General features: G+C 41.3%; 1 protein-coding gene across 4 annotated transcripts in view; it reads left to right on the top strand.

The window, feature by feature from the left end:
* The window catches only part of LOC136873692 (peptidoglycan-recognition protein LC), a 330,607-nt gene extending 305,477 nt beyond the window's left edge, over nucleotides 1-25,130 (top strand). For all 4 annotated transcript variants that reach the window (XM_067146819.2, XM_067146818.2, XM_067146817.2 and 1 more), the window contains one exon: nucleotides 21,782-25,130. In XM_067146819.2, coding sequence (XP_067002920.2) covers nucleotides 21,782-22,311 — 530 coding nt within the window. In that variant the 3' untranslated portion in view covers nucleotides 22,312-25,130. The remainder of the gene's footprint in view (nucleotides 1-21,781) is intronic.
* The last annotated feature ends 2,849 nt before the right edge of the window (nucleotides 25,131-27,979 follow it).

Here is a 27,979-nt window from a genome sequence, read left to right as displayed (position 1 = left end):
TCTGCCTATATTCAGTAGATTCCGTAAAGTACCACAATAAACTGAATAAAACGGCAGGAAGTGGACACTATTTATACTTATTACACCGGGAGAGTTGGCCGTGCGGTTAGGGGCGCGCAGCTGTGAGCTTGCATCCGGGAGATAGTGGGTTCGAACCCCACTGTCGGCAGCCCTGGAGATGGTTTTCTGCGGTTTCCCATCTTCACACCAGGCAAATGCTGGGGCTGCACCTTAATTAAGGCCACGGCCGCTTCGTTCCCATTCCTAGCCCTTTCCTATCCCATCGTCGCCATAAGACCTATCTGTGTCGGTAAGACGTAAAACAAATAGCAAAAATATACCTATAAATATATACTTACTACCGTATGGTAACCTATAAATAAATACTGTCAGTAATGACCTATTTATTACGATCTTCCCATAAAATAATAATAATTATTATTATGGAATTTCTAATATATGTTAATGTAATAAGACAGGAAGTTTCGTTACATTGTTATCATTTTTATTTAATTAATGTGCGTAAATCCAATATAATATAACTTCTGCAGATAATAACAATAATTTCGTGTGGCTATTTCTAGCCGAGTGCAGCCTTTGTAAGGCAGACCCTCCGATGAGGGTGGGCGGCATCTGCCATGTGTAGGTAACTGCGTGTTATTGTGGTGGAGGATAGTGTTATGTGTGGTGTGGGAGTTGCAGGGATGTTGGGGACAGCACAAACACCCAGCCCCCGGGCCATTGGAATTAACCAATGAAGGTTAAAATCCCCGACCCGGCCGGGAATCGAACCCGGGACCCTCTGAACCGAAGGCCAATACGCTGACCATTCAGCCAACGAGTCGGACACTTCTGCAGATGATGTTATGGTAGTAAATGCATTGCAAAAGTGACGTTGAATATAACTACATTAATAATTTCCCCGTCCGCCTCTGTGGTGTAGTGGTTAGCGTGATTAGCTGCCACCCCCGGAGGCCCGGGTTCGATTCCCGGCTCTGCCACGAAAATTTTGAAAAGTGGTACGAGGGCTGGAACGGGGTCCACTCAGCCTCGGGAGGTCAACTGAGTAGAGGTGGGTTCGATTCCCACCTCAGCCATCCTGGAAGTGGTTTTCCGTGGTTTCCCACTTCTCCTCCAGGCGAATGCCGGGATGGTACCTAACTTAAGGCCACGGCCGCTTTCTTCCCTCTTCCTTGTCTATCCCCACTCAGGCCCCTGTTCAGCATAGCAGGCGAGGCCGCCTGGGCGAGATACTGGTCATCCTCCCCAGTTGTATCCCTCGACCCAGAGTCTGAAGCTCCAGGACACTGCCCTTGAGGCGGTAGAAGTGGGATTCCTCGCAGAGTCCGAGGGAAAAACCGACCCTGGAGGGTAAACAGATTACGATACGATACGATATTTTCATTCGTGATTCGATCTATTCATCTCACCCTCAGCGTTATCTCCACATTTCAAAATATTTTATTCTCTTTCTTTCTGAGCTAGTTATCGTCCATGTTCCACTTTTTCATGTTCCATGTTTTATCTTAAGAAAGGCCTTCCTTGCTTGTGCTAGTCTGCATTGTATGTCCTCCTTACTTCTGCGATCATTAGTTATTTCACTACACAAGTAACAATATTTATCTACTTCCATCTAATATTTCCTGCATCACCTGATTTCATTCGACTGCACTCCATTACTTTTTTTTTTTTTTTTTTTTTTTTTGCTTTACGTCGCATCGACACAGATATGTCTTATGGCGACGATGGGATAGGGGAGGCCTAGGAATTGGAAGGAAGCGGCCGTGGCCTTAATTAAGGTACAGCCCCGGCATTTGCCTGGTGTGAAAATGGGAAACCACGGAAAACCATCTTTAGGTCTGCTGACAGTGGATTTCGAACCCACTATCTCCCGAATTCTGGATAGCGACTGTAGCTATCGAGCTCGGAGGGAACACTGTCAAGTATCTAGGAATGATGTTAATTGGGTAATCACATTAACGAGAAATGGTTACAGATCGCTTTCTTACTTTCGTAATCCAGGATTGGTTTTCCCGTCGGACTCAATGAGGGATCCCTCCTCTACCGCATCAAGGGCAGTGTCCTCGAGCGTCAGACTCTGAGTAGTGGGATACAACTGGGAAGGGAGACGAGTACCTCGCCCAGGCGCCTTAACATGCTATGCTGAACAGGGGAAGATTGGAAGTGATAGACAAGGAAGAGGGAAGGAAGCTACCGTGGCCTTAAATTAGACACCATCCCGACATTTGCCTGGAGGAGAAGAGGGAAACCTCGGAACACCATTTCGAGGATGGGTGAGGTGGAAATCGAATCCCCCTCTACTCAGTTGACCTCCGGAGGCTGAGTAGACCCCGTTCCAGCCCTCGTACCCACTTTTGAAATTTCATGGCAGAGCCGGCAATCGAGCCCGGGCCTCTGGGGGGGGGGGGGGGAAGCAGATAATCACATTAACCACTACACCACAGTAACGGTACAGGTCTCTTCATATGGTTATGAGGGTATTTAGGGGTTGCAGTATAGCTGTGAAGGAGAGGGCGTGTAAGTCACTGGTAAGACACCAATTGAAGTATGTTTCTAGTGTATGGGACCCTCGCCGGGATTATTTTATACGTGAGCTGCAACAGATCCATACTGATCCAAAAAATGAGTAGTGTTACAAAAATGTTGTAAACTTTGGGTTGGGAAGACTTGGAAGAAAGAAGACGAGCTGCTCGACTATTGCAATATGTTCCGAGGTGTCAGCAGAGAGATGGCGTGGAATGATATTGGTAGACGAATAAGCTTAAGCAGAGCTTTAAAAATAATGATAGATCATAAAATAAAGATAAAGCTGGAATTCAAGAGGACAAATTGGGATTAGACATTCGATTCGTTCACATGAAGACTTACGGAGTGGATTAACTTCCCGAGGGAAATTGTCGATAAATTTCCAACTAGTTTGAAGTTATTTAAGAAAAGTTTAGATAAACAATTGATAGGGAATCTGCCACCAGGGCGACAGCCCTAATATAACTACTCCTGAGGAGCCAAATTCCGGCACTTCAGAAATAGCAAAAGTAGTAGGAGGACGTAACATTATTATAGAATGAATGTGGGCAGATGATCTAGATATTACGCTCTTTCAAACAAACAAACAAACAAACAAACAAATCAATAAACAATAGGCTAGACAGAATGACTTGTGGAATTAATCAAGCAATCAATAAATCAATTATCAATGATACGCGTTTAGGGCCGTCGCCCAGGTGGCAGATTCCCTATCAGTTGTTTACATACCTTTTTCTGGAAAGTTTTAAAAGAACTTGAAAATTTATCGAATTTGATAAATGATTCCAACTCGTCCTATAAATAAATATGAATTAATCAATCAATCAATCAATCAATCAATCAATCAATCAATCATCTGCATCTCAAGAAAGTGTGATTTCCTAATAAAATATGAGATTTGGTAAGCTTACAGTACCAATTTTCGTTTTCATTATTTTTCCTAACTTGGGCAGCTCTTAGTGCCAGAGTTCACCGCCCGTGTTATGATTGACGGCTGTGCTAAACTCATTACAATAATAATAGTAATAATAATAATTGTACCAGGAGGTACACCCCAAAGCCGCGCATTCAAATTCAGCGCCTAAACGAACCCCTCTATTCGTAAAACCGTGAAACTGAAACTACACCAACTTAGAACTTTACTCAGAAGATGTCACCACAGAAATATGATGTAATTTTGTTATTGTGCAGTTGCCTAAACTGAGTGAATTTATCCTTCTTTTGTTTGCCATTCATCAAGAAGTTTGGATATTCTCCCATAGATGACACCACTAAAACTATGATCATGCACCCTGGTGCGAAGTGAATGAACTTATAATTTAAAGTTTTGTATTTCTAGGTTTTTTGTAACTGAATGATGTTCATTTATTTCTGGGTTGGCAATATTTCCTTTTTCTTTCCGCCAGTTTTGAATCTAGCCAATTCCTAATTTCTGTAATTAATTTTCCACCTATCACAGGCTTCTTGTTCGATTCTGAGTGTTACTTTTGAAATCTACCAATAAAATTGAGAGGGTGTGGCTGATTTAGTCTTGAATGATCTCGAACCTTCCCTGAGGTTTTATAAACTGCGGCTTTTCACGTTTCTTGGCCAATTGATCGACGTCTGAGTGTGTGTGTTAAGCAAGAGGCGGGCGGCTCCTTTTGTCGGCAGCTAGAACATCTACAAGGTAATGGCCACATAACTTTATTCCTTCTTGCTAACTCCGCAGTTCAACCCGAGGAAAAGTTCCGACGTTTTTGTTATGTAACATACTTTTCTAAAATGTAAATCCTCTTTGGCTAATGTAAAAATTTCATAAAGCTTTGACTTTAAATCGGGGATAGACAGTGATGTACCCTCTCGGGCTCCCCTAACTGACTTTTCTCTAACTGTTTTTCCTGCTGTAATGTGTTAAAGTAATTCCTATACGAGTCACCTCAGTAGTTTGGGAATAGCCCCTGCTTCATCGGCCTAGAGCCCATTAGGTTGTTTTGGTGTTCATATCTAGGAGTGCAAGTATACGCCTCCATTCATTTTATGGTCGGGCCATTAAGTTAACCTGTGATTCTTATTCCACGAAGGCCCAGTAGGTTGGGTATTTAATACCCCTGTATAAATAAGTTCCATTTGTAAATGGTGGTTTGCGAGACCCGAGATTGATGTAATGTTGCCTTGAGTAGGCTTGGAAAACTGAGAGCCTGTTAGCTCTTTTTCAAAGTTTTGTAATTGTAAAGAGTGCCTCTAGAAGGCTAGAAATTGTATTTTCGGGAGCAAGTGCTCCGTGAATTAGGGGATTTCTGCCCTTAACCAAGTAATTCTTCTTCCATTTGTAATATGGTAAAACTAGGGTCTTAAAGCCCAAAGTGTTAAGGTTCTGAATCTTGGATTTTTCCTAATCTGGTTTCTAATTTGGCATTGTCCCTGATTGTTATTTTTTCCCTTGTGGAAGTTTGTTAATTTTTTTATAATGAGAAAATATAACTTTTGTTAAAGTTTTAATTCAATTCTTGACATTGTAGTTAGACCCATTCACCCCGGCACCTTCTTTCACCTCTGCGTTCCACAGATACCCCGGAATAATAATAATAATAATAATAATAATAATAATAATAATAATAATAATAATAATAATAATAATAATAATAATAATAATAATCCGAGGTACTTAGAGTGAACCCAAGAGTTACTATCATTCCATCGACACAGTAATTAAAATTGAGAAAACTTCAGTTCTTTGTGAAAATTACAACCATTGTCTGCTGTCCATTTCACAATATTGTCGAAGTCTTTTTACACTCGCTCCCAATCCTGTAATTTATTACACCACACATACAGTATAACATCATTTACAAAAAGCCGTGTGTGTGATTCCAGTTCCTTACTCGTATCATTTATGTATACAAGAAAGCACAGAGGTCCAAAACACTGCCTTGCGGGACTCCCTCTTAATCAGGTAATGCTTCACGTATTCTACATGTGTTGACTCCTATTTTTTATAAATTAACTACCCATTCAACCGCTCTTTCGTCTAGTCCACTTGCACTCTTTTTGCCAGTAGTCTCCCATGATCTACCCTGTCAGAGGCCTTGGATAAGTCAATAGCGATACAGTCAATTTAACCTCTTGAATCTAAAATATCTGCTATATCTTGCTGGAATCCTAGAAGTTGTGCCTCATAGGAGTAACCTTTCCTAAACCCGAACTGTCTTCTATCAAAACAATTAATAATTCAACAATTTATTTTACTTCGCACCGACACAGATAGGTCTTATGGCGACGATCGGATAGGAAAGGCCTAGGAGTGGGAAGGAAGCGGCCGTGGCCTTAATTAAGGTTCATCCCCAGCATTTTCCTGGTATGAAGATGGGAAACCACGGAAATCCATATTCAGGGCTGCCGACAGTGTGGTTCGAACCCACTATCTCCCGGATGAAAGCTTACAGCTGCGCGCTCCTAATCGCACGGCCAACTCGCCCGGTAATTAGTAATTCTTGATGAAATAAAACTGAATAGTTTGCTCGGGACAAACTATCATTTTCATAGAGGGCTAGCACACACGGGATAGTCTTCTACTAAGGTGTAATGAGATGAAATTGGAAACAAGCTGCTTTACGTCGCACGGACTCAGATACGTTTTAAGGCGACGATGGGATATGAAAGTGCTAAGACTGGAAAGGGAGTAGCCGTGGCATTTGCCTGGTGGGAAAATGGGAAACCACGGAAAACCATCTTCAGGGCTGCCGACAGAGGGGTTCGAGCCCACAGCTGTGCGTCCCTAACTGCACAGCCAACTCGCTCGGTGTAATTGGAAACAAAGGGACGTTTTCTGTTTAAGCTGTGCGTTTTATGACATATCTGGGAACACCGAAAAAAAGACGACTTCTAGGTGAGACACCAGTTACATGCCTTACAGTACAAACTATCAGCCGAGAGGAATTGAGACTGGCACTTCGCCACAAGCTTAACATGAACACCATTCAGTCATCTTCATTGAGTGTGCCAAGTTTACTTGTTCTTTAAATCCAAGATACAACATTTCTGTTCGTTGTGTGCCTGTCACGTTTCTCTGTCCTCTGCATTGGTTATTTACCCAGAAGTTCGTTAAACAAGCTACACACGCTGAATTGCCAGGCTATGCTTCTTAAACCACGCTACATGCCATTACTGCGTACATACCGGGTGTCTACAAATAAAGTTATGGCATTGAGTGCAGTACAGCGCGGACTGTAATGATCGTAGGACTCTGACCTTTTATGGGTATGCTAAATAAGCAATGCGCTCGCGAATTATGCCACCAGGCAAAAATATGGCGCTGTAAGCGGTCAGAACGTGCAATATGCCGTAACTCTGACACCATTCTTCCGGTAGAATTGCGTTTTGTCAGTTCCTTGGTTGTTGCATGGTGATTCCTTTTGTGAAGTAAATCTTCGTTGTAACGTGAGAAAGTTGAACTTTTCCGTGTGAAGTGTAAAGAGACAGTGCACTGCTAGTGAAGCTGTTTTTATAAGAATGGTAACGATAGCAGCGCGGCATTTCGGGAATATCGCCGACGGAAACAACAGAGAAGAGGGGCACCGGGCTCAGTGGCTCAGGCGGTTGAGGCGCTGATCTTCTGACTCCAGTTTGGCAGGTTCGATCCTGGTTCAGTTCGGTGGTATTTGAAGGTGCTCAAATACTCCAGCTTCGTGTCGGTAGATTTACTGGCACGTAAAAGAACTCCTGCGGGACTAAATTCAGGCACCTCGGCGTACTGCAATTATTTTTCACACTCCTTCATTAGAAACTGGTTGAACTCCTCTTTCACAGTAATGTAAACATGGACCGTCAGACAGATGAGAACAGCTAACTTAATCATGTTGAGTTGTTTCTGCGCCTGATTGCAGCACTGTGGTTCCATGCCCATCTATAATAAAAATGGCGTCTCTGCATTTCCACCTCAAGTAATCTGCTGCCATCATCATGCTGAGTAATCTAGGCCTTCCGTTTCTAACAGATACATATCGCATATTTCACAGTATATAATAAAGTTCCTATTACGTTCATAAATCCAGGACCGCATGACCATGTTCACGACTCTGGTGGCTTGGTGGACTGGTTACTGCTTCAAATAACATTTATTTTGATGTTTTACTACCACGTAACTCGATGAACACACCTCTTATACCTTTCTTAGCAACATGTATGCATGTTCAGTCTTCAGCCCTGAGGCTGGGTGGATCCTCAATAGCTCCGCCATCAGCTGTCATAGGTGGCCTAGGCATCACTGAAGAGGCGTACTAGGGAAATGAGGCGAGCCAGAAGTTGTTATTACATATCAGACATTACACATTATTACATATACTGTACCTTTCCAAGGCATCAGTACATGAACCAGTTACCATTGTTCATAAATATGACGTTAGAATGGAGCACCATCGGTGAGCCTCGAACTCAGCCCGGTTGTCGAAGCTTCACCCTCCCCTACTAGAATAATTCGCTAGCCGAGCCGGTATCGCATTTTCGGGTCTGTGGACTGTCCGATGGGGCGGTAAGTTCTTTAGTAATAGTCTCTATAGTAGGGGGAAAAGTTAATTATGAGAGGAATACCATTTCATTACTATTGAGAAGAGGGACAATATCTTGTATAACAAATTTTTACTTATACTAGTGAAACACATTATTTACATGGGTATGCCATACAAAACACCTTACATACAGTAACTTGGGTGATCTTGACGTTTAAATGTTCGGTAGTCTTTTTCTACACTTCATTATACGTTTAAATATTCAAACTTAAGAAGGCGTTCCCTCTCGAACTATTACACTACCTCAGACTTAGAGAGGCGTTTTCGCTCTAATTATTTCACTCTACACTAATATTAAATCACACACATATTTAATCATTATGGACACACCCCGCTGTAAATCTGTTTACCTGCCAAGAATTAATATATTCAATTTGCATCAAATTATGATATAAGTTTGCTAGTATCGTATGAACTGAAATAGGCAATTTACACTCCCAATCCTTTGAAAGTCGCGTTACAACCCTTCCTTAAGTTAAACGTTGCCAAATATGCAGTATAATAAACACGCTCATTTCATTAGGATTTTATCAACACATATGTCAGGACATTATTTACTCAACGATGTTACCTATGGACAAGCATTTAGCGACTTCAATACCAAAACATTATAAACATATCATTATAACACTTCTTGCAAGAAAAGGACAAGAATATATACATTTCACATACACACAATGGACCGCAGGTGGCCTTAGTCACCTGCCGCTTGTGACAGTAAGCTTTACTGTCTCCTGCAATGAACTCAGGACCTTCTGAGACAGGGTATATCTGACCTGGAATTCCCTACACGCTGTGAATAATTAAAGAAATAAATTGGAGGGATCCTTCCTTTAATGCTCATCTGGAATCACCGCGACGTTGATAATACTTAAATCAATGCACGTAATCGTAGCACCGAGAGGCACGAAATAGCTACTTGTATCTGTTTACTTTCAGTGTAGAAAACACTTTTCTTCGTCCCTACAACCAGGCTCGTAAATCTATTCAGCTGATGGCCTTCCAAGACCCATTTCTAAAGGGCGGGCGCTGGGCCGCCTTCATACAATGACTTCGCGGTAAACGACCTTGCTTTCTTTTTCTTGAGCCACAATGGCCTCACATTCAATATCGGCTATGTCCGGCCGTAATTAACATATTCACAACACGAGATCCACTTCGTGTACATTACTAAAGAGTTCCAAGGGAACTTCACATTTTCATTTCACACTATATATTATGGCTACAGCCTGTTCACCCATTTCATTTCTCCTCTCGGTACATTGACTACGATGCAGATTTATTGATGATCTCCTGCCACCAGGGTCCAAATTAACTTGCGCATTCGCGAACTAATTAGCGATGTAAGATACCCACTGTCTCGATGCCTTGTTCCAGTGCCTTAGTTACTAATTGGGAGGGTTCTCTACAAGGTGAAGCGCACCAAAAAAAATGAATTACTGAAAAATCTTGATGACTCGTATATGCTATGGAAAGATGATAACTGGAGTCACTTTTACAGAATATTTAAGCCCTCTCTACTTGACAACGCTTCACACTTAATTAAGCCAAGGTCCTTATAATTACGTCATGCATTATCGAACCCTTATACAAGGATGGAAGTAAAATATGGTCGTCCCAAAACCATGATGAAAGTATTCTATAAAAGACCCAAATAAAAATGAAATTATTATTATTATCCCTCTGAAATGGCGTGCTTGCAGTCTACGTTACATCTAAGTGAAAAATCTACATATTTACAATGGGACACGACCTTCAAAGATATAAATACTTGGAAATGTACTCAGCCTTCTGGATACCACGTTCACAGCTTTACAGGAGGGCACACCATGGGCTTAAGCTGCTTGCATCACGTCATCGGCGATGTGAAGACCCATGATGACTTCCTGGCAGGTCATACACATGACGGCTTGATCTGGTATGACGTTCTCGACGTTCTCTGCTACACCAGGCGAAGACAGCTATGCGTCTGGCTTTCTCTAATATACAGGCAAAATTCTGGCATTCAGCTGGACGTCGGCGTTCTCGTGGACATGTAAATGAGGGGAAGATATCTCAAGTGAATGCGTTAGTTTATTACACATCACAATTCGAATATATGGTTGGATCTGCTCAATAGCACGAGCATTCCAACCCAATGCCGGTATTGTCTCTGTAGCCCGACACTGCTCCCTTCTCATGTACCTATTCTTTTATAAACAGCATACAGCTATTCTAGGTCCTGAATAAAAACTGTCACTGGTTAGGCCACTACTGGGTTGAAATTTCTCGTCTCACACGACCACACTACAAGCATATTCTATTTCGCCTAGTCATGCGTAAGTCAGGCTCTCAACTGCATTATGGATTTATAGACGTGACACTACCCTTAATTATGCCGACACTGAGCCGTTCACGCACTTTCTTTGTATCTCTCATTTATGTCGAGAACACACACACAACTCCACGCACTGAGATACCTGGCTATTGAGGTTAATTGAGCCGTACTAGTATAGGCACATATGAGGCTCGACGCACGACCTCTTCGACACACAGACAGCGGTAATTACGGTTTCGTGCTGCTCCTACTATATTAATTAGCGACACACTGTACTTGCAAAAAGCTTACTTAGATTGTGGGTATTTTCGCAAATGTTCACAGGCTTTAATGAATCACTGCATTACACTGCTCAATTTACAAGATTATTTCTTCACAAACGACTCACACACAAACCACGACGAAATACTACCGTACTGGCGCTACACTGAAAATGCACTGGGTAGTGTCTCCTTCTCAGCTCTTGAATATATAGGCGCGCTACGCTAGAGACCCGAATGCTGAGGGTGGGGGAAAAATGCAACCCTTTCTCACACATTGGTCCGTTAATATGCAACCTAGAGTAACGAACAGGGTATCAAAATGTAGCTCCTGTATTCCCATCTCCACTGAGTGACTGTTTTTGAAATAGCTTCGTAGATTCTCAAGCAATCTCAAAAGCGTCCTTTTGTCTCTGGTGGTGAATGATGACGAGCACAGGGGATTCCTTGTGTTCGCTGTCACGGTTGGGGTCCAACATCTGTTAGTCATTAAGACGCGCCCTTGTTTACAGCGTAGTTACCGCTCTGTCAGTTAAGTAGAGCACTTTTCGGTCTCATAATTATGCGTAAAATTCCCTGATTCAAATGAATGTTTGCGCTTCATTATCCATTGGGTATTTTGCGATTTATAAATATTAACAGAAATAAAACAGCTGAACGCGATAAGTTGGCAGTGGTGGATGAGCGAGGAAAACAGGGTATAATGTTAGTTTTCACGTTGGATATACTATCTGGGCTCAGCTAGTGACCTAGATTCTCTGTCACGTGATAACGCGTCTCTTTCATCTCGCTCGTGGTTGGAGTGAGAAACCTTCGAGTACAAGCGCTCTTGCACCGCCTTGCTGCTAATTACCGGCAACTAGAGCTCGGTCGCGCGACTCTGGATACTGCAAATCGAGTCCTGGTGTGGGCAGAAAAATTCTAACTTGGGCAGTTTTTATCGTAGAATGACGCGGAAAACGGCATATTTCATCTCCTGGATATCATGACATACCATAGGTGACGTTGTGAACGGTCACAATACGACACAGACATCTCTTGTTTCTTCCGATTTCTAAAACAGTGTTTTATAGAAGCTCACCACTGTTCAGAATGTGCACTACTTAAAACGTCACAGTTCATTAATTTCCTGATCTTGATCTAGACTTTGCTGTTAGATACAATTATTATGTAAAATTATCGAAGAAGGCACACAGTTAAAGTAATGGTCGCACTATGCTGGGCACTTTGAGATCAGTTCACTATTTCTGAAGGTTTACCCTGTAGGTGTATATATGTACTATATTTATACTTATTTCTTGGTTAATTTGTGTTTCATGTTAGTGTTTTATTTTATTTAAATTTATATAATTTGAATATAGATAAAGCAAATGTAGGGAAAACTGAAAACAAATTTCTACTTAAGATTCAATGTGCTGTTCATACTGATTGCCACAACTCATCTCTTACCAAACATATATATTTCATGCGTTACTTTCCATGATTTTCTTTTTATATGTCAGTTGGTTTAACTGGTGTCAGTCTAAGATTGGAGTTATTTCTTTTGTAGATACTAATTCCTAATTTATTTTATGTTTCTGTATTTCTACTTTTTAATTCATTTTTAGATATTAAGTATTTTAGGTCATAAGTCCACTTCGAACCTGAAAAAGTCTACTTTTTAAATTCATTTTTAGATATTAAGTATATTCAAACTTGAAAAAGTATAAATGTGCTGTAAATTCTGTTTGCTACTCTACTTGTTAATAAAGTTGTATATTTTTATTTTTAGATATTAAGTTCTTTCTGACATTTGATATTTTTTATAATTAATGCATAGTGACTAAGCCACCTGTAATTGGAGAAACATCTCTGTTGGTGGTATAAAATAAATAAATAAATAAATAAATAAATAAATAAATAAATAAATAAATAAATAAATAAATAAATAAATAAATAAATAAATTTGAAATAAATAAATAAATCAGTATGTCAAGCCCACTGAAATGCCTCAACCGACCCTATGAGCAACATTTTCACACCATTCATAACAGGGACTGGCTGCATAAGGAACGGCATTACTAACAGCACTCATACCTCAATCACTTTCATTTTGTCAAAGCCAAGGATAAGGTTGAGAACCCCCAAACCCCATGGCGCAACAGCCCCGAAGGGCCTTGGCCTACCAAGCGACCGCTGCTAAGCCCGAAGGCCTGCAGATTATGACGTGTGATCAGCACGACGAATCCTCTCGTCCATTATTCTTGGTTTTCTAGACCGGATAAGACTGAGACCCATCAATGAAAGTAACAAAATTGCTCTAGCCTATACCAGAAGACATAGAGCAGTGTAAACACTAGGTCCCGCCAGCAAAGGCATCTCAGCAACATATTCACAGCAAAAGAAGAAAGTTACTGCATGATTCAAAAACCATATCAAACCAAACCCCAAAACGCAAGAGCCCCGAAAGGCCATGGCCTACCAAGCGACTGCTGCTCGGCCCGACGACCCACTGAAATATCGTGTGGTCAGCACGACGAATCCTCTCAGCCGTTATTCTTGGCTTTCTAGACCAGGGTCTATATCTCACTGTCAGATAGCTCCTCAAGTGTAATCACGTAGGCTTAGGGGATCTCGAACCAGCCCTCAGATAGAAGTAAAAATCCCTGACCTGGCCGAGAATCGAACCCAGGGCCTCCGGGTAGGAGGCAGGCACACTACCCCTACACTGCATGAGCAACATGGATGATTCGCGTGATAGCCTGTCAGAATTATTTATAATTGAATACTTAGTATAAGTAGTGTGCCTCTGTGGTGTAGTGGTTAGCGTGATTAGCTGCCACTCCCGGAGACCCCGGTTCGATTCCCGGCTCTGCCACGGAATTTGAAAAGTGGTACGAGGGCTGGAACGGGGATGTCCACTGAGTAGAGGAGGGTTCGATTCCCTCCTCAGCCATTCTCGAAGTGGTTTTCCGTGGTTTCCCACCTCTCCTGCAGGCAAAATGCTCAAATGGTACCTAACTTAAGGCCACGGCCGCTTCCTTCTCTCTTCCTTGTCCGTCTCTTCCAATCTTTCCATCCCCCACAAGATCCTTGCTGAACAGCATAGCAGGTGAGGCCTCCTGGGCAAGGTATTGGTCCTCCTCCCCAATTGTATCCCCAGACGCAAAGTCTCAGGCTCCAGGATACTGTCCTTGAGGCGATAGAGGTGGGATCCTTCGCTGAGTCCGAGGGAAAACCAACCCTGGAGAGTAAACGGATTGAGAAGGAAAGAGAGAAAAAATAGATAAACTCGCCATAGTATGAAATAAAACGTTGTACACAACAGCCACTAAAGTTACTCGTGACGTAAAAGATCACTTTACATGGCAGTTGCGTATATCATTGGTACGCGTATCACTAGGGGTACAAAAATTTATCGTGGATTCTGTTTTTCAATGAGCAGTTCAGAAAAGAGCTGAGCCTGATTTTCAATAAATTCTTGTTTTGATTTGTCTACCACTACACAGAGTCCTGAACTCTTCATTATGTGTCAGTTTATAGCTCCCATTAACTACCAAACCAAACCCACGGCACTTAACGCCCTTGAAAGGGCTTTGGCCTGCCCAGCGACCGCTGCTCAGCCAGAAGGCCTGGAGATTGTGAGGGGCCGTGTGGTCAGTACGACGCATCCTCACGGCCGTTATTCTGGGCATTCGAGACCGGGGCCGCCATCTCACCGTCAGATAGCTCCTCAATTATTCTAATCACGTAGGCTGAGTGGACCTCGAACCAGCCCTCAGGTCGAGAGAAAAAATCTCTGACCTGGCCGGGAATAGAATCCGGGGCCTCCGGGTGAGGGGCAGGCACGCTACCCCTACACCACGGGGCTACAATGCTCGTGTTTTAATTTTTTTGTTTTTAAATTCACTCATTCACTTCCATTTTTTTAAATACCAGTGTATACAGTACAATAGTAATTGTTGCGTTAATAATACTCTTGTACATTTGTTGCTATAGCTCATTCCACGTTAAGAAAACAGTATTGCTCTTACAAGGAATGAACACACCCCGTCTGAGACACCCACAATTCCTCGTGATTAACGGATATTATACTGTACTTTGTAATGTATTATGAAAGATAGATAACAAGGATGAGGTATCTTTGCCCGTGAGTTGTTAATATAACTACATAACAATTTATCTATATATTTTTTTAAAAAAATATGAAAACTAAAGTCAGTCAGTCCGGCCATTCTATCCGGTCGATTTCCTTCATTTTTGTTAACTGAAATGTATCCATATTTGTCACCAGGTGCTATAAGTCACTTAACTTCCGCCTTCCTCAAATTATTTGATTTTTTCAATTTTTTGACTCTCTGAAGCAATCATATCTTTGGTTATAATTGAAGTACGGAGTTAGTTTCGGCCTAAGAACACTCAGTGGATCAGGCTCTTCTATTTCAGCTCTTAACTATTCAAATTGGTTCATTCTGAGGAAAGTTATGAGTGCACATTCAATTTGACCACTCATTTCTTCAACATTTTTTCTAATTGAAGCAATCATATCTTTCGTTCTAATTAAGGTACGCAGTTCGTTTTGGTCTAACAACACTCAGTGGATCAAGCGCTTTCTTTTGAGGTAATAACTACTTAAATTGGTAGATTCTGAGAAAAGTTATGAGTACATTTGTCCCCATGACGAAGACCTTTGAAGGACTTCTTAACATTTAGGCGCTTACTGTTGTTCTAAGGAACGTTTAATTCAATTTATTTGTGTGATGTATTTTTAAGTGTTTTGTTGACATAATATTACATTCTATTACCACAGCAGATCAAGTGCTTTATTTCATTAACTCGAAACTTTGCAAATACATCCGTGACGATAGTAACGAACAACAAGTTACAAGTTACAATAAGTTACAAGATTGTGAGCAACTGCAACGTGACCTCGAAAATGTTGTGAGATGGACAGCAGGCAATGGTATGTTGATAAACGGGGTTAAAAGTCAGGTTGTGAGTTTCACAAATAGGAAAAGTCCTCTCAGTTTTAATTACTGCGTTGATGGGGTGAAAGTTCCTTTTGGGGATCATTGTAAGTATCTAGGTGTTAATATAAGGAAAGATCTTCATTGGGGTAATCACATAAATGGGATTGTAAATAAAGGGTACAGATCTCTGCACATGGTTATGAGGGTGTTTAGGGGTTGTAGTAAGGATGTAAAGGAGAGTGCATATAAGTCTCTGGTAAGACCCCAACTAGAGTATGGTTCCAGTGTATGGGACCCTCACCAGGATTACCTGATTCAAGAACTGGAAAAAATCCAAAGAAAAGCACCTCGATTTGTTCTGGGTGATTTCCGACAAAAGAGTAGCGTTACAAAAATGTTGCAATGTTTGGGTTGGGAAGAATTGAGAGAAAGAAGAAGAGCTGCTCGACTAAGTGGTATATTCCGAGGTGTCAGCGGAGAGGTGGCGTGGAATGACATTAGTAGACGAATAAGTTGAGTGGCGTTTATAAAAGTAGGAAAGATCACAATATGAAGATAAAGTTGGAATTCAAGAGGACAAACTGGGGCAAATATTCGTTTATAGGAAGGGGAGTTAGGGATTGGAATAACTTACCAAGGGAGATGTTCATTAAATTTCCAATTTCTTTGAAATCATTTCGGAAAAGGCTCGGAAAACAACAGATAGGGAATCTGCCACCTGGGCGACTGCCCTAAATGCAGATCAGTATTGATTGATTGATTGATCACCATATTTTGTACATTGTGGGCGGAGCCAGAGGGAAACTGCTGGTTTTCATAAATACATTTGTAGGGAGGAAGCTCAATGGCGGGAACAGCCATCGCTTCGTTGCCTTCCTTCATTTTCCTTCTTCTGTGTTGCTCTGGTAGAAGCCTCGTGTAGTCCCTCACTCTGTGAACCGCCGGCAGCTCACTTCTGTAGTGAAGTCATCTACAATATTTATTTGTTGCCTACGTGTTTTTATGCTTTAAATTGTCTTGTGTTGAGTGAGATTTATGCGATAACCCTACGTGTGTGAAATCTTTCTTTAACAGTAAATACTGTGATGTTTTGTGCAATCATCTACAGTATTTATTTGTTGCGTCTCATTTCTAGTCTCTATTGCCTGCATACATTTATTAAATGCAATTAAATGCAACCTCACCCCTCGAGCTCACACAAATTATTTGTCTATTTTCTTCCCCAATTTGCCTGGTGCCATAGTTTACATAGTTACCATAGTTTCTGTCATCATCATCATCATCATCATCGTCATCTGTTTACCCTCCAGGGTTGGTTTTTCCCTCGGACACAGCGAGGGATCCCACCTCTACCGCCTCAAGGGCAGTGTCCTGGAGCTTCAGACTCTTGGTCGGGGATACAACTGGGGAGAATGACCAGAACCTCGCCCAGGCGGCCTCACCTGCTATGCTGAACAGGGGCCTTATGGAGGGATGGGAAGATTGGAAGGAAGCGGCCGTGGCCTTATGTTAGGTACCATCCCGGCATTCGCCTGGAGGAGAAGTGGGAAACCACGGAAAACCACTTCCAGGATGGTGGGAATCGAACCCACCTCTACTCAGTTGACCTCCCGAGGGTGAGTGGACCCCGTTCCAGCCCTCATACCACTTTTCAAATTTCGTGGCAGAGCCGGGAATCGAACCCGGGCCTCCGGGGGTGGCAGCTAATCACGCTAACCACTACACCACAGAGGCGGACGCCATAGTTTCTGTACAAACCAAAAATAACCCCTGTACCCCCCCCCTCAGTTCCCCTTTAGTTCATAAAAATAATGTATATCTTAGTTTCTTCCGCTTTTTGTCCTGAACTTGAATACTGAATTTCGCAAATTTATGTGCCGCCGTTTTCCTGTGATGGTGTTGAGTAGAGCCGTTCGATATGGCAACCCTGTTGTCATAAGAGCAATACTGTTTTCTTAACGTGGAGTGAGCCGTAGGCAATGAGAACCTCGATTCCACTCGCGAGAAAATTGCATTTCTCCATCTGTCTTGTGAAGGCTTGCCGTGTTGCCTCAGAATAGAACAGAGGACTCCAATGGTCGAATAATTGGGCTATCATTAAGCAATGAAAATGCCAGATACAATTCTCCGGCCATTGTTGACCGTTCAGTTTTGGGCTTTACTCCGAAGGAGGTTTCCTTTGCCTTTCCATTATTAGATACAATACATTGTTATTATTAGGTAACAGGGTGGTCTAGCGGCTTAGCTTCTTGCCTGTCATCCTGGCGACCTTGTTTTGATTCCTGGTGTTGCTGGGGTTGAAAATCCCGTGGTGTGAGGAAGGGCATGTGACTTTAAATCCCCGGTCACAACTCTTTCATACCTCGGTGTGTGCAGGGACCCTGAGCAAGAGGGATAAAGTGTGGAAGATTATTATTATTATTATTATTATTATTATTATTATTATTATTATTATTATTATTATTATTATTATTACTATTATTATTTTGCTAGGGGCTTTACGTCGCACCAACACAGATAGGTCTTATGGCGACGATGGGATAGGGAAGGCCTAGGAGTTGGAAGGAAGCGGCCGTGGCCTTAATTAAGGTACAGCCCCAGCATTTGCCTGGTGTGAAAATGGGAAACCACGGAAAACCATTTTCAGGGCTGCCGATAGTGGGATTCGAACCTACTATCTCCCGGATGCAAGCTCACAGCCGCGCGCCTCTACACGCACGGCCAACTCGCCCGGTATTATTATTATTATTATTATTATTATTATTATTATTATTATTATTATTATTATTATTATTATTGTTCCGAGGTTTTGGGGGGATCAGCAGAGGTGAAAGAAGGTGCGGGCTGGAATGGGTCCAACTACAAGGCCGAAAGATGAATTAAAAATTCAATAAAGGTTATATTTTCAAAGCTTAACAATGTTTACATAGAATTCAAAACAAATTTTTAACAAGAATGATCAACAGCTATCCACTGATCAGGTACAAGGTATAATTTTGCAAACGAAAACAAGAGTTTCAGGTATTAACAAGTTCTGGGCTCCGAGCCCCAAGTTTTGCAAGGTCTGAGCTCTCAGCTCACAAACACATATTTTAGAAAAGGGCAGAAATTCCCTCAATGCAATGGAGCACTTGCTCCCAGCTATCAAATGTCCCACCTCCCTGAGGCACCTTTTCAAAATACCCAAACAAAAAACAAAAAGAGCTGATCCGCTCTCAATCTTTCAAGCCTATTAAAAGGCCATAAACGGTCTTTACTACAAACTGCCCTCAAGGCACACTTACAAAGAAACAGGGGTATCTTGTACCCATTCTACCAGGCCTAGTGGACAAAACTAGGTTAATTTTAAATGGCCCAAAACGCAAAAGGAATGGTGGCATAAATTAGCACTCCTAAATACACATTTTAAAACCTAAGAGGCACTAGGCCTATTGCACAGCGGCTAATCCCAATCTATGGAGGTGACTTGTATACAAAATAAATTTAACACATTAAGAAGGAAGAGAAAAACGGTTACGAAAACATAGTCACCTCAAATTCAAAATGAAGGGGAGCTTGAGAGGGTAAAGCACTCTCTATCCCCGAATTACATTTAAAGATATATGAAGTTTTACAAAGTAGAAAAAAGATTTACATGTTTAAAGGTTTCATATTAAAGGTTTCGGACCTGCCCCGCGGGTTAAACTGCTGAGCTAGCAAAGGGACAAGAAAGATGTTAAACGGCCATTACCTTATTGAAGAGCTGCTGTCCGAAGGAAGAGGCGCTACCCGCGCCCTGCTATGCTTCTATACACTAAGCAAGATGTTGTTGAAGTGGCCAAGAGCCGAGAAAATCAGCAGTTTTTAAACCCTCGTGGAAGATTCGAGACCTTTCATGAATGATTAAGACACACCCACAGACGTTTATTGGTCGTCTAAAAGTTACAGATCAAAAATTGGGGAAGAAGGACCCGATTGGTCCAAAATAAATTAAAGAAATTCGGGATTGGCTAAGTTCAAAACTGGCAGAAAGAAAAATTAATATTGCCAACCCACAGATGAAAGAACAAAATTTATTAAAGACCAAAACTTCTGAATACAAAATTTCTTCAAAAAAGTTCCTTCACTTCGCACCAGGGTGCATGATCATTTTTTTTTTTTTTTTTTTTTTTGGCAGTGACATCTATAAGAGAATGTCCAGACTTCTTGATCAATGAAAAACAAAACAAGGCGAAATACACACAGTGACATCTTCTGAGAAACAGTTGAGTTGATTCGGTTTTTAAAGTTCAGAGTTTCTCCAGTAGAGGAGTACTTTAAGGCGGAAAATTCAAATGTGCGGCGTATAGGTGTACCGCCCGGTACAATTATTATTATTATTATTATTATTATTATTATTATTATTGTTGTTGTTGTTCCGGGCGGTACACCTCCACGCCGCTAATTCAAACATTGCGCCAGTTGAAACTCCTCTACTGGGGGAAGCCTGAACTTTAACAACCACATTAATTCTAAGATTTCTCAGAAGATGTCCCTACTGTAAATTTTGAAGTGTTCTGAACTATGTCAGTTTCGATTCGTTTTTGTTTTCTCTGTACTAAGAAGTGTGAACATTCTCTTCTAGATGGCACTACTTAAGAACTATAATTGTGCACCCTAGTGCGAAGTGAAGGAACTTTTTTTTGAAGAAATTTTGTAGTCATAAGTTTGTTCTTTGTTAAATTTCTTTCAGTTATTTTTTAGGTTGGCAGTATAACCCTTCTCTTTCCGCTTGTTTTGAATTTAGCCAATCCCGAATTTCTCTAATTAATCTTTGACCAATAACGTATGTCTTCTCCGATATGGAGATGTTGCTTTATGCTACCCAATAAAATTGAAGGAGGTGTGGGTTCTCATTCTTGAAAGGTCTCGAATGTTCCACGAGGGTATTTAAACTGCTGATTTTCTGGTCTCCGGGCCACTTCAGTAACATCTATCCTAGTGTGATTATGTAGCAGGGGGCGGGAAGCGCCTCTTTTTTCGGGCAGCAGTTCATCCATAAGGTAATGGCCTTTTAATAACTTCTTTTCTCGCTAGCTCAGCAGTTTAACCCTCGGGGCAGGTTCGAAACTTTTATCATGTAACTTTCCTTTAAAATGTAAAAGACACTTGGTATAAATTCTGTCTCTTTAATTACAAATTGGGATAGAGAGTGCCTAACCCTCTCGAGCTCCCACTCATATTGTTTTGAGGCGACTACGTTATCATAACAGTTTCCCTTCTCTTCGTAATGTAATAAAGTTTTCCTATCGTGTCACCTCCGTAGTATGGGATTAGCCCTTGCATAAGCGGCCTAGTGCCAAATAGGTTTTTAAAAAATTGTATTAGGAGTGCAAGTTACGCCTCCACTCAAGTTGGTATTTTGGGGCCATGTAATTGTCCTGTTTCTTTACTGAATAGGCCTCAGTAGGTTGGGTATTTTTACCCCTGTTCTTGTGTGCCTGGAGGGCAGCTTGAAGGTGGAGTTTGGTGTGGCCTTTGAATAGGCTTGAACGTTGAGAGCGGGTTGCTCTTTCTTAAATTTGGTTTCTGTGTGCCTCGAGCAGGCTTAACTGGGTAATTGGTAGCTAGTGCTCCTTGGCATGATTGGGGTTTTCTGCCCCTTTGTTGAACTTTGTACATAGGTAAAGTTGGGCTCATTGCCCAAGGATTGCGTGTTTGGGGGCTCGAAGCCCAAATCCATTAATAAATTGCAATTGTACATTCTTAATTTGTTGATATGCTACTGAGTACCTGTTATACTTGTTATTTCTTGATCTTGAAAAGAAAATATAACCTTTGTTAAATTTTAAATTAACTTTGATTTCGTAAGTTGAGACCTATTCATCCCAGCACCTTCTTTCACCTCTGCCGGTCCACAAAACATCGTAACAATTATTATTATTATTATTATTATTATTATTATTATTATTATTATTATTATTATTATTATTATTATTATTATTATTATTATTATTATTATTATTATTATTATAGAAATCTTATTTATGGTATAATCGCAATATACTCGTACTTCGGGGGTATAAAGGTAAAATAATTGGATTTTGGGGTTACACCTATCAAAAAGTTTGAATACCACTGGCGTAAATAACTGTTACCTACGTTTGTAATCCACTTGAATTATTTCTCTTTTTTTGCTTCCAGATACCGACTTCACTCCAGCTGACAAATTACGGATGATCCCACGAAGGGAGTGGCTGGCTCAACCAGTGGGGAGGCCGTTGGATCCTCTCCATCATCCTGTGCCATATGTGATCATTAGTCATTCGGCAACTGAGCAGTGTGAACTTCAAGCTGCTTGTACGCTGCAAGTGCGTCTAATACAAACCTTCCACATCGAAAGTAAAGGATGGTTTGACATTGGGTATAACTTCCTTGTGGGAGGTGATGGGTACTGTTACGTAGGACGTGGATGGGATTCGGTTGGTGCTCATGCTTTCGGATATAACAATCGAAGTATTGGAATTAATTTTATAGGAACATTCAACGATGTACTCCCTCCCAAGAAACAACTGAGGGCAGCCAAACTAGTGATCGAAGAAGGCGTGAAGCTGGGGAAGATCGCCCCTGATTACAAATTACTGGCTCATAGGCAAGTGTCTGGTACCGAGAGTCCAGGAAAAAGACTGTACAAAGAACTGCAAACGTGGCCACATTGGGAAGAGAAACCCTGAAAATGACGAACTGCTCCCTCGCTGAAGACATATCTTCTCTCTCTCCCTGTGTGTGTGACGAAATTTACTTCGAGAAGGAAGATAATACTCGTAATCGGCTTTATAATCAGGTCTCTCCATACAAAACGCGTGCAGGAGACGGAAACATTTTTTTAACATTTTAAATTACTATAAGACAGGGTCGGTGCGTGGTATTGTTGCAAGTTCACAATTCCCAATAATTTTACATTTCATTTGTCGTCTTTACTTCTATTTTTTTAAGTTTAATAAACCTAACATATATTTTAAAATCTGTTAAAATTAACCATATTTGGTCGTTCGATGTACTAATGTTTCACAATGGACCAATAAATGTTACTGGCTTCGAATCAAACTCAGGAGGTTTGCTTTCTTACAGCAACTCTCAAGCGGACAGCGCCTTCGTAAAAATAGAAGTTTTCAAAGTATTTCCTTACACAATGGTCTAATTTTGTTATCTTCTTCAAGAATTTCCAAGCTCTCCTACTAAATACCGAGGAGCGCGGCAAGTTGGCGTACCACCAGGGCCCTCCACTACGTACCGTGAGTCACGTTCTACAATCACTACTAGCGTTATAGCGAGAGAATCGCCAGTTTCAAGCATCTACTAGCGTTATAGCGAGAGAATCGCCAGTTTCAAGCATCTACTAGCGTTATAGCGAGAGAATCGCCAGTTTCAAGCATCTACTAGCGTTATAGCGAGAGAATCGCCAGTTTCAAGCATCTACTAGCGTTATAGCGAGAGAATCGCCAGTTTCAAGCATCTACGCTTTAACGTACGGTTAAGTCGGCAGTGTGAAGGTGCTGTGAGTTCAAAGTAAATAAAACGTTTGGCTGTTTGGCGGGGAACGTAACTGAAAGGAGCCTTTCCGAGCTACTACCAATCTTACCAACATTCAGTAATTCAATCTGATCTCTTAAAAAATTATGCAAAGAAATTACAAACTGTTAGTTTCGCAATATGGCTTCTCTTCCTGACCAGTTATAAACTAATTTTCAGGCATTTCTAAACACAATGTGTAGCCTAAACCAGCTGTACTAGGTTATTGAATAATCCGCCATAGGATCAACAGGAGATACTAACAATATTAGGTACTACTTCTGCTGATGATCCATTCTCCCTTGTAGCAAAGCACCCTTAGTAGTGAGACAAGGATCTCCATGAAGACAGAATAGATGGCCGATATTCAGAATTTTACTAGGAGACACCTAATATGTGTACATCGGAGTTCTTTTGCGTGCCAATATGACTGATATGGTTTCAAATATCTACCCACTATGATTGGTTTCGAACCTGCAACCTTGTGCACAATAAGCTAGATCTCTTTTTTTTTTTTTGCTAGGGGCTTTACGTCGCACCGACACAGATAGGTCTTATGGCGACGATGGGATAGGAAAGGCCTAGGAGTTGGAAGGAAGCGGACGTGGCCTTAATTAAGGTACAGCCCCAGCATTTGCCTGGTGTGAAAATGGGAAACCACGGAAAACCATCTTCAGGGCTGCCGATAGTGGGATTCGAACCTACTATCTCCCGGATGCAAGCTCACAGCCGCGCGCCTCTACGCGCACGGCCAACTCGCCCGGTAGCTAGATCTCTAATCACTCAGATAGCACTGCCCATTTAGAATAAATAACATGGTTTCCTTTCAAATAAAAGTGGTTTCTCTTTCTGCAAAGAGTTTATGCTTCAAATTATCATTCAGAAACGTAATCTATTAGATATACATCTTGTACAAAAACTGTTAGATTATTTATCATCAGTATTATTTATTCATAAAAACCAAACCTCATGGCACTACAACCCTTGAAGGGCCTTGGCCTACCAAGCGACCGCTGCTCAGCCCGAAGGCATTCAGATTACGAGGTGTCGTGTGGTCAGCACGACGAATCCTCTCGGCCTTTATTCTTGGCTTTTTAGACCGGGGCCGCTATCTCACCGTCAGATAGCTCCTTAATGCTAATCACGTAGGCTGAGTGGACCTCGAACGAGCCCTCAGGTCCAGGTAAAAATCCCTGACCTGCCCGGGAATCGAACCTGGGGCCTCCGGGTGAGAGGCAGGCATGCTACCCCTACACCATGGGGCCGGCATTTATTCATAAAAGTTACAGAACAATTTAAGGAGGATGGTTGAGGAGACCAATCACAATGCTTACATCGTCCCGTGTCTGGCAAACTAGTGAATGTGACAAACTAGCGGATCTGCAGTTCTTCATTTCAGGTCTGGATTTTACTATTTACATAAGATTCCTCTGGCAAATTCTCCAATCTGTAGCTTGTTTTATATGGCTAACACATAAAAATAACCATAAAAATATATGTTTACATGAGTAGCCTATGTTTCAGCTCTCCTGGTAAGTTGACAATTTATACTTTCGTCAATTTGCCAGGCAGCGGAGGATGATGGGATTTTTAGTTAGAATGCAAACGTATTTAACCGAGGCGCAAGTGTATGCTACCCGCACAACGGTTCCGCAGTGACATTTGCATAAATATTAGTGATCTGAACTATCAGAACGCCTAAAAAGTATGCAACTCACCGACTTAGCTGAAGAGCGGTTGGATTGTACTGGCGCCTTGTTCAAATACATTTGCATTCTAACCTATTAGACCCTAAGAAACATATCCCTAAATATTATTGTATTTCTAGATTGTAACAACTGACAACGCTAGTAAAATGTAAAAGAGAGTAGAGGTTAATGGAGAGGCCTGAAGATATCGATGTTGTACAGTACTGTATATGTGACTATATCTGTTATCAATGTTATCGTAATGTGTTTTTTTTAATAAACGTTTATTATTACTTGCGAGTTTCGTTATTACCCCTGGTCCTCTTGCATGAGCTGCTCGCACAACTGGACATCAGTGCAGGTCTGTATCATGTAGAGCAATGGTGGTAAGTGTGTCCATAGGCATAGATGTAGCTGCAGGGTGTGTGAGGCAGCCGCACTGACTTCAGGTAATTATTGAGGAATTATTGATATGAACTCAGGTATGTGAAATGATGAACAACTATCAATGCAAACATTCCTATACAGGGTGAAGCGAAATTCGCGCACTCGGGCGTCACAGCGCGACTCCTCACATGCCAGAAATAAAATAATGTCTCTCACAAAAGTTCGTCCTGCGAGTATATCCGGCAAAAAAAGAACGTTGGAAGAGTGCCAATCTGGCAACACTGTAACCACATGTAGGGTAACTACCTCTGTCAGCAAATATTTATCGTACTGTACAGCTGGTGCAGTGGATAGAGATTTTGGGTTAGCATGCAGGAGGTCGAGGGTTCGATCCTGGGTTGAGGCGCACTTTTTTATTTGCTAATTTCCATCGGACATTAGATAGTGTAAAACAGTAAGACACCGTTTCTTAGGTCACATGTATCCTACATTTACAAAATTTAGTAACGCTGAACACGTTGTAACGCATCTAGTAGATGAAGTGGTTCGAATAAATGTACGCCAACGACGTGGAAAGTGCGTCTTTCAAAGCTGACCAATGAAAACGAATGTTCGTCCATTCCTAGGAACGTAGTATGTAAGTGCAAATGGTTTCTAGAGGATGCGCTGCAATCGCTGTTGACGATTAAGATGCCAGGTACCACACCACCTGGTCTATATTTAAGAAATAAAAAAACATACGCCTCAAAGCGGGATCGACACCCTCGACCTCCTGCACGCTAACCCAAAACTCTATCCACTGCACCAACTGCACGGCACGAGTGATTTGTGCTGACAGAGGTAGTTACCCTACATGTGGTTACAGTGTTGCCAGATTGCCACACTTAAACGTCCTTTTTCTCCCGGATATATTCGCAGGACGAACTTTTATGAGAGACATTTTTTATTGCTGGCATGTGAGGAGTCGCGCTGCGACGCCCGAGTGCGCGAATTTCGCTTCGTCCTGTATAATTAACTATTGTTAATAGATCGCTGATCGCTGAGACAGTGGGGCCCATTTAGAATAAATTAAATTGTCCACTTCCAAAGAAAAGGGGCTTATCTTTCTGCAAACAACAGAACAAACAGAAAGAACAATAATAGAGCTTGTTTCTAAAAAAAAACGTTTTTAAACGAATCTTACGTGCGGAGTTTTCAAAAATATTCACAAGTAAGCAGAAAATAGAACAGATTCATTAATACATTTTCTGAATAAATGTCCTATTACTGTACATTGTTCATTTCGTGATAGCACCATATGTACCGCCTGAACAGTCTCCATTGGGAATGATGTTCTCTAAAGTTATGCCCAATTTCTAATCTCATTTCTGATATAAAACCATCTGCCACCTTCTCCAGGTTTAACGCCTTAGAGCCTCCTTGTGTAGTCCTATATGCAGAAGGCTGAATGAATTTAATCTCTGCTGTCCTGTAGTTCTACGTAAAAAAAGCCGTAAGTATTATAAGGCCTGAAAAAAACCTCTCAGCTGTTGAAATTGTCACGGGATTTGTCATTCCTATTTTTTAATAACTTGAACAGATCTGAGAGCAAGTTCGAACCCCACTGTCGGCAGCAGTTTTTTCGTGGTTTACTCTCTTCACACCAGGCAAATGTTGCGGCTGTACTTTACTTAAGGCCACAGCCGCTTCCTTCCCACTCCTAGCTCTTTCCTGTCCCATCGTCGCCATAAGACCTACCTATGTCGGTGCGACATAAAGCTAATTGTAAAAAATTAAAAAAGTCTGAGCGCAAATCCTTAAGATGATCTACTTCCTTGAAGTGATTGGCAATGACCTCTAAATTACCAATTATTTTTCCTTCGTACTCTAACGGTGTCTTACCAGAGACTGTATACGCCTTCTCCTTTACTAAAAGCTCCACAGTAAATACTCTCATAAACTCATGAAGAGATCTGTAACCTTTCTTACCTACCTCGTTAATATGAATACCCCAATGAAGATCATTCCTTATATTAACACCTAGGTACTTTATTTATGTTGCACTCAACATCTGATCATGACAGACATACCCGTATATAACGGGACGTGCTGGTGCTGATTGGTAGAAATGACGTAAACAGGCAGTAGGCTGATTGGTTGATAATGACATCACAAGGCAGTAGTGGCAACTTAGAAACAAAAGACACCCACGCAGAATGGGCACCTCAATACAGAAACAATTCTCAACTAAGTAAACACAACAGTAGAGACATCTTGTAATGAACCAGTAAATTAAGTGGAGCGAGTTAAGTTCAGCTTGTCTCCGTGAGACTTCACCACTTACAGGGATAGACCGTACTACTGTTACAGTAATTATAAGAAATAGGAGTCAATTTATTTTGTACCTTAGTAGAGAAATGTGTATTTACTAAACCAGAACCAAGACCGAAATAAAGTAACAATTGTATTTTTGTTAAATACAAATAAACAAGCTTTCCCCTAGTGTATGAATTTCATTTTGACTCACGAAGCACTGTAACATATCCTTCTAATTTACATGACAAGACACCATCTCCGTTCTCTTGTTCTCTCATGAATAGTTGATGAGCTTCCTTGCAAATACCAATTAAGTCACTTCTTACACATTTTTTTAAATGTTAAAAATTCTTGTGTTCGTGCTCCAGTACAATACCGTGCAAAAACATTTATGTCACGCCCAATTTACATTTTAAAACGCGCGAGCACGTCATTCTAACAAAACAGTGTTAAAAATTAC

The sequence above is a fragment of the Anabrus simplex genome, chromosome 5 (assembly GCF_040414725.1).
Source record: "Anabrus simplex isolate iqAnaSimp1 chromosome 5, ASM4041472v1, whole genome shotgun sequence".
Classification (NCBI taxonomy): Eukaryota; Metazoa; Arthropoda; class Insecta; order Orthoptera; family Tettigoniidae; genus Anabrus; species Anabrus simplex.
The sequence above is the reverse complement of the archived record's forward strand: the minus strand, read 5'-3'. Positions and strand labels throughout refer to the sequence as shown.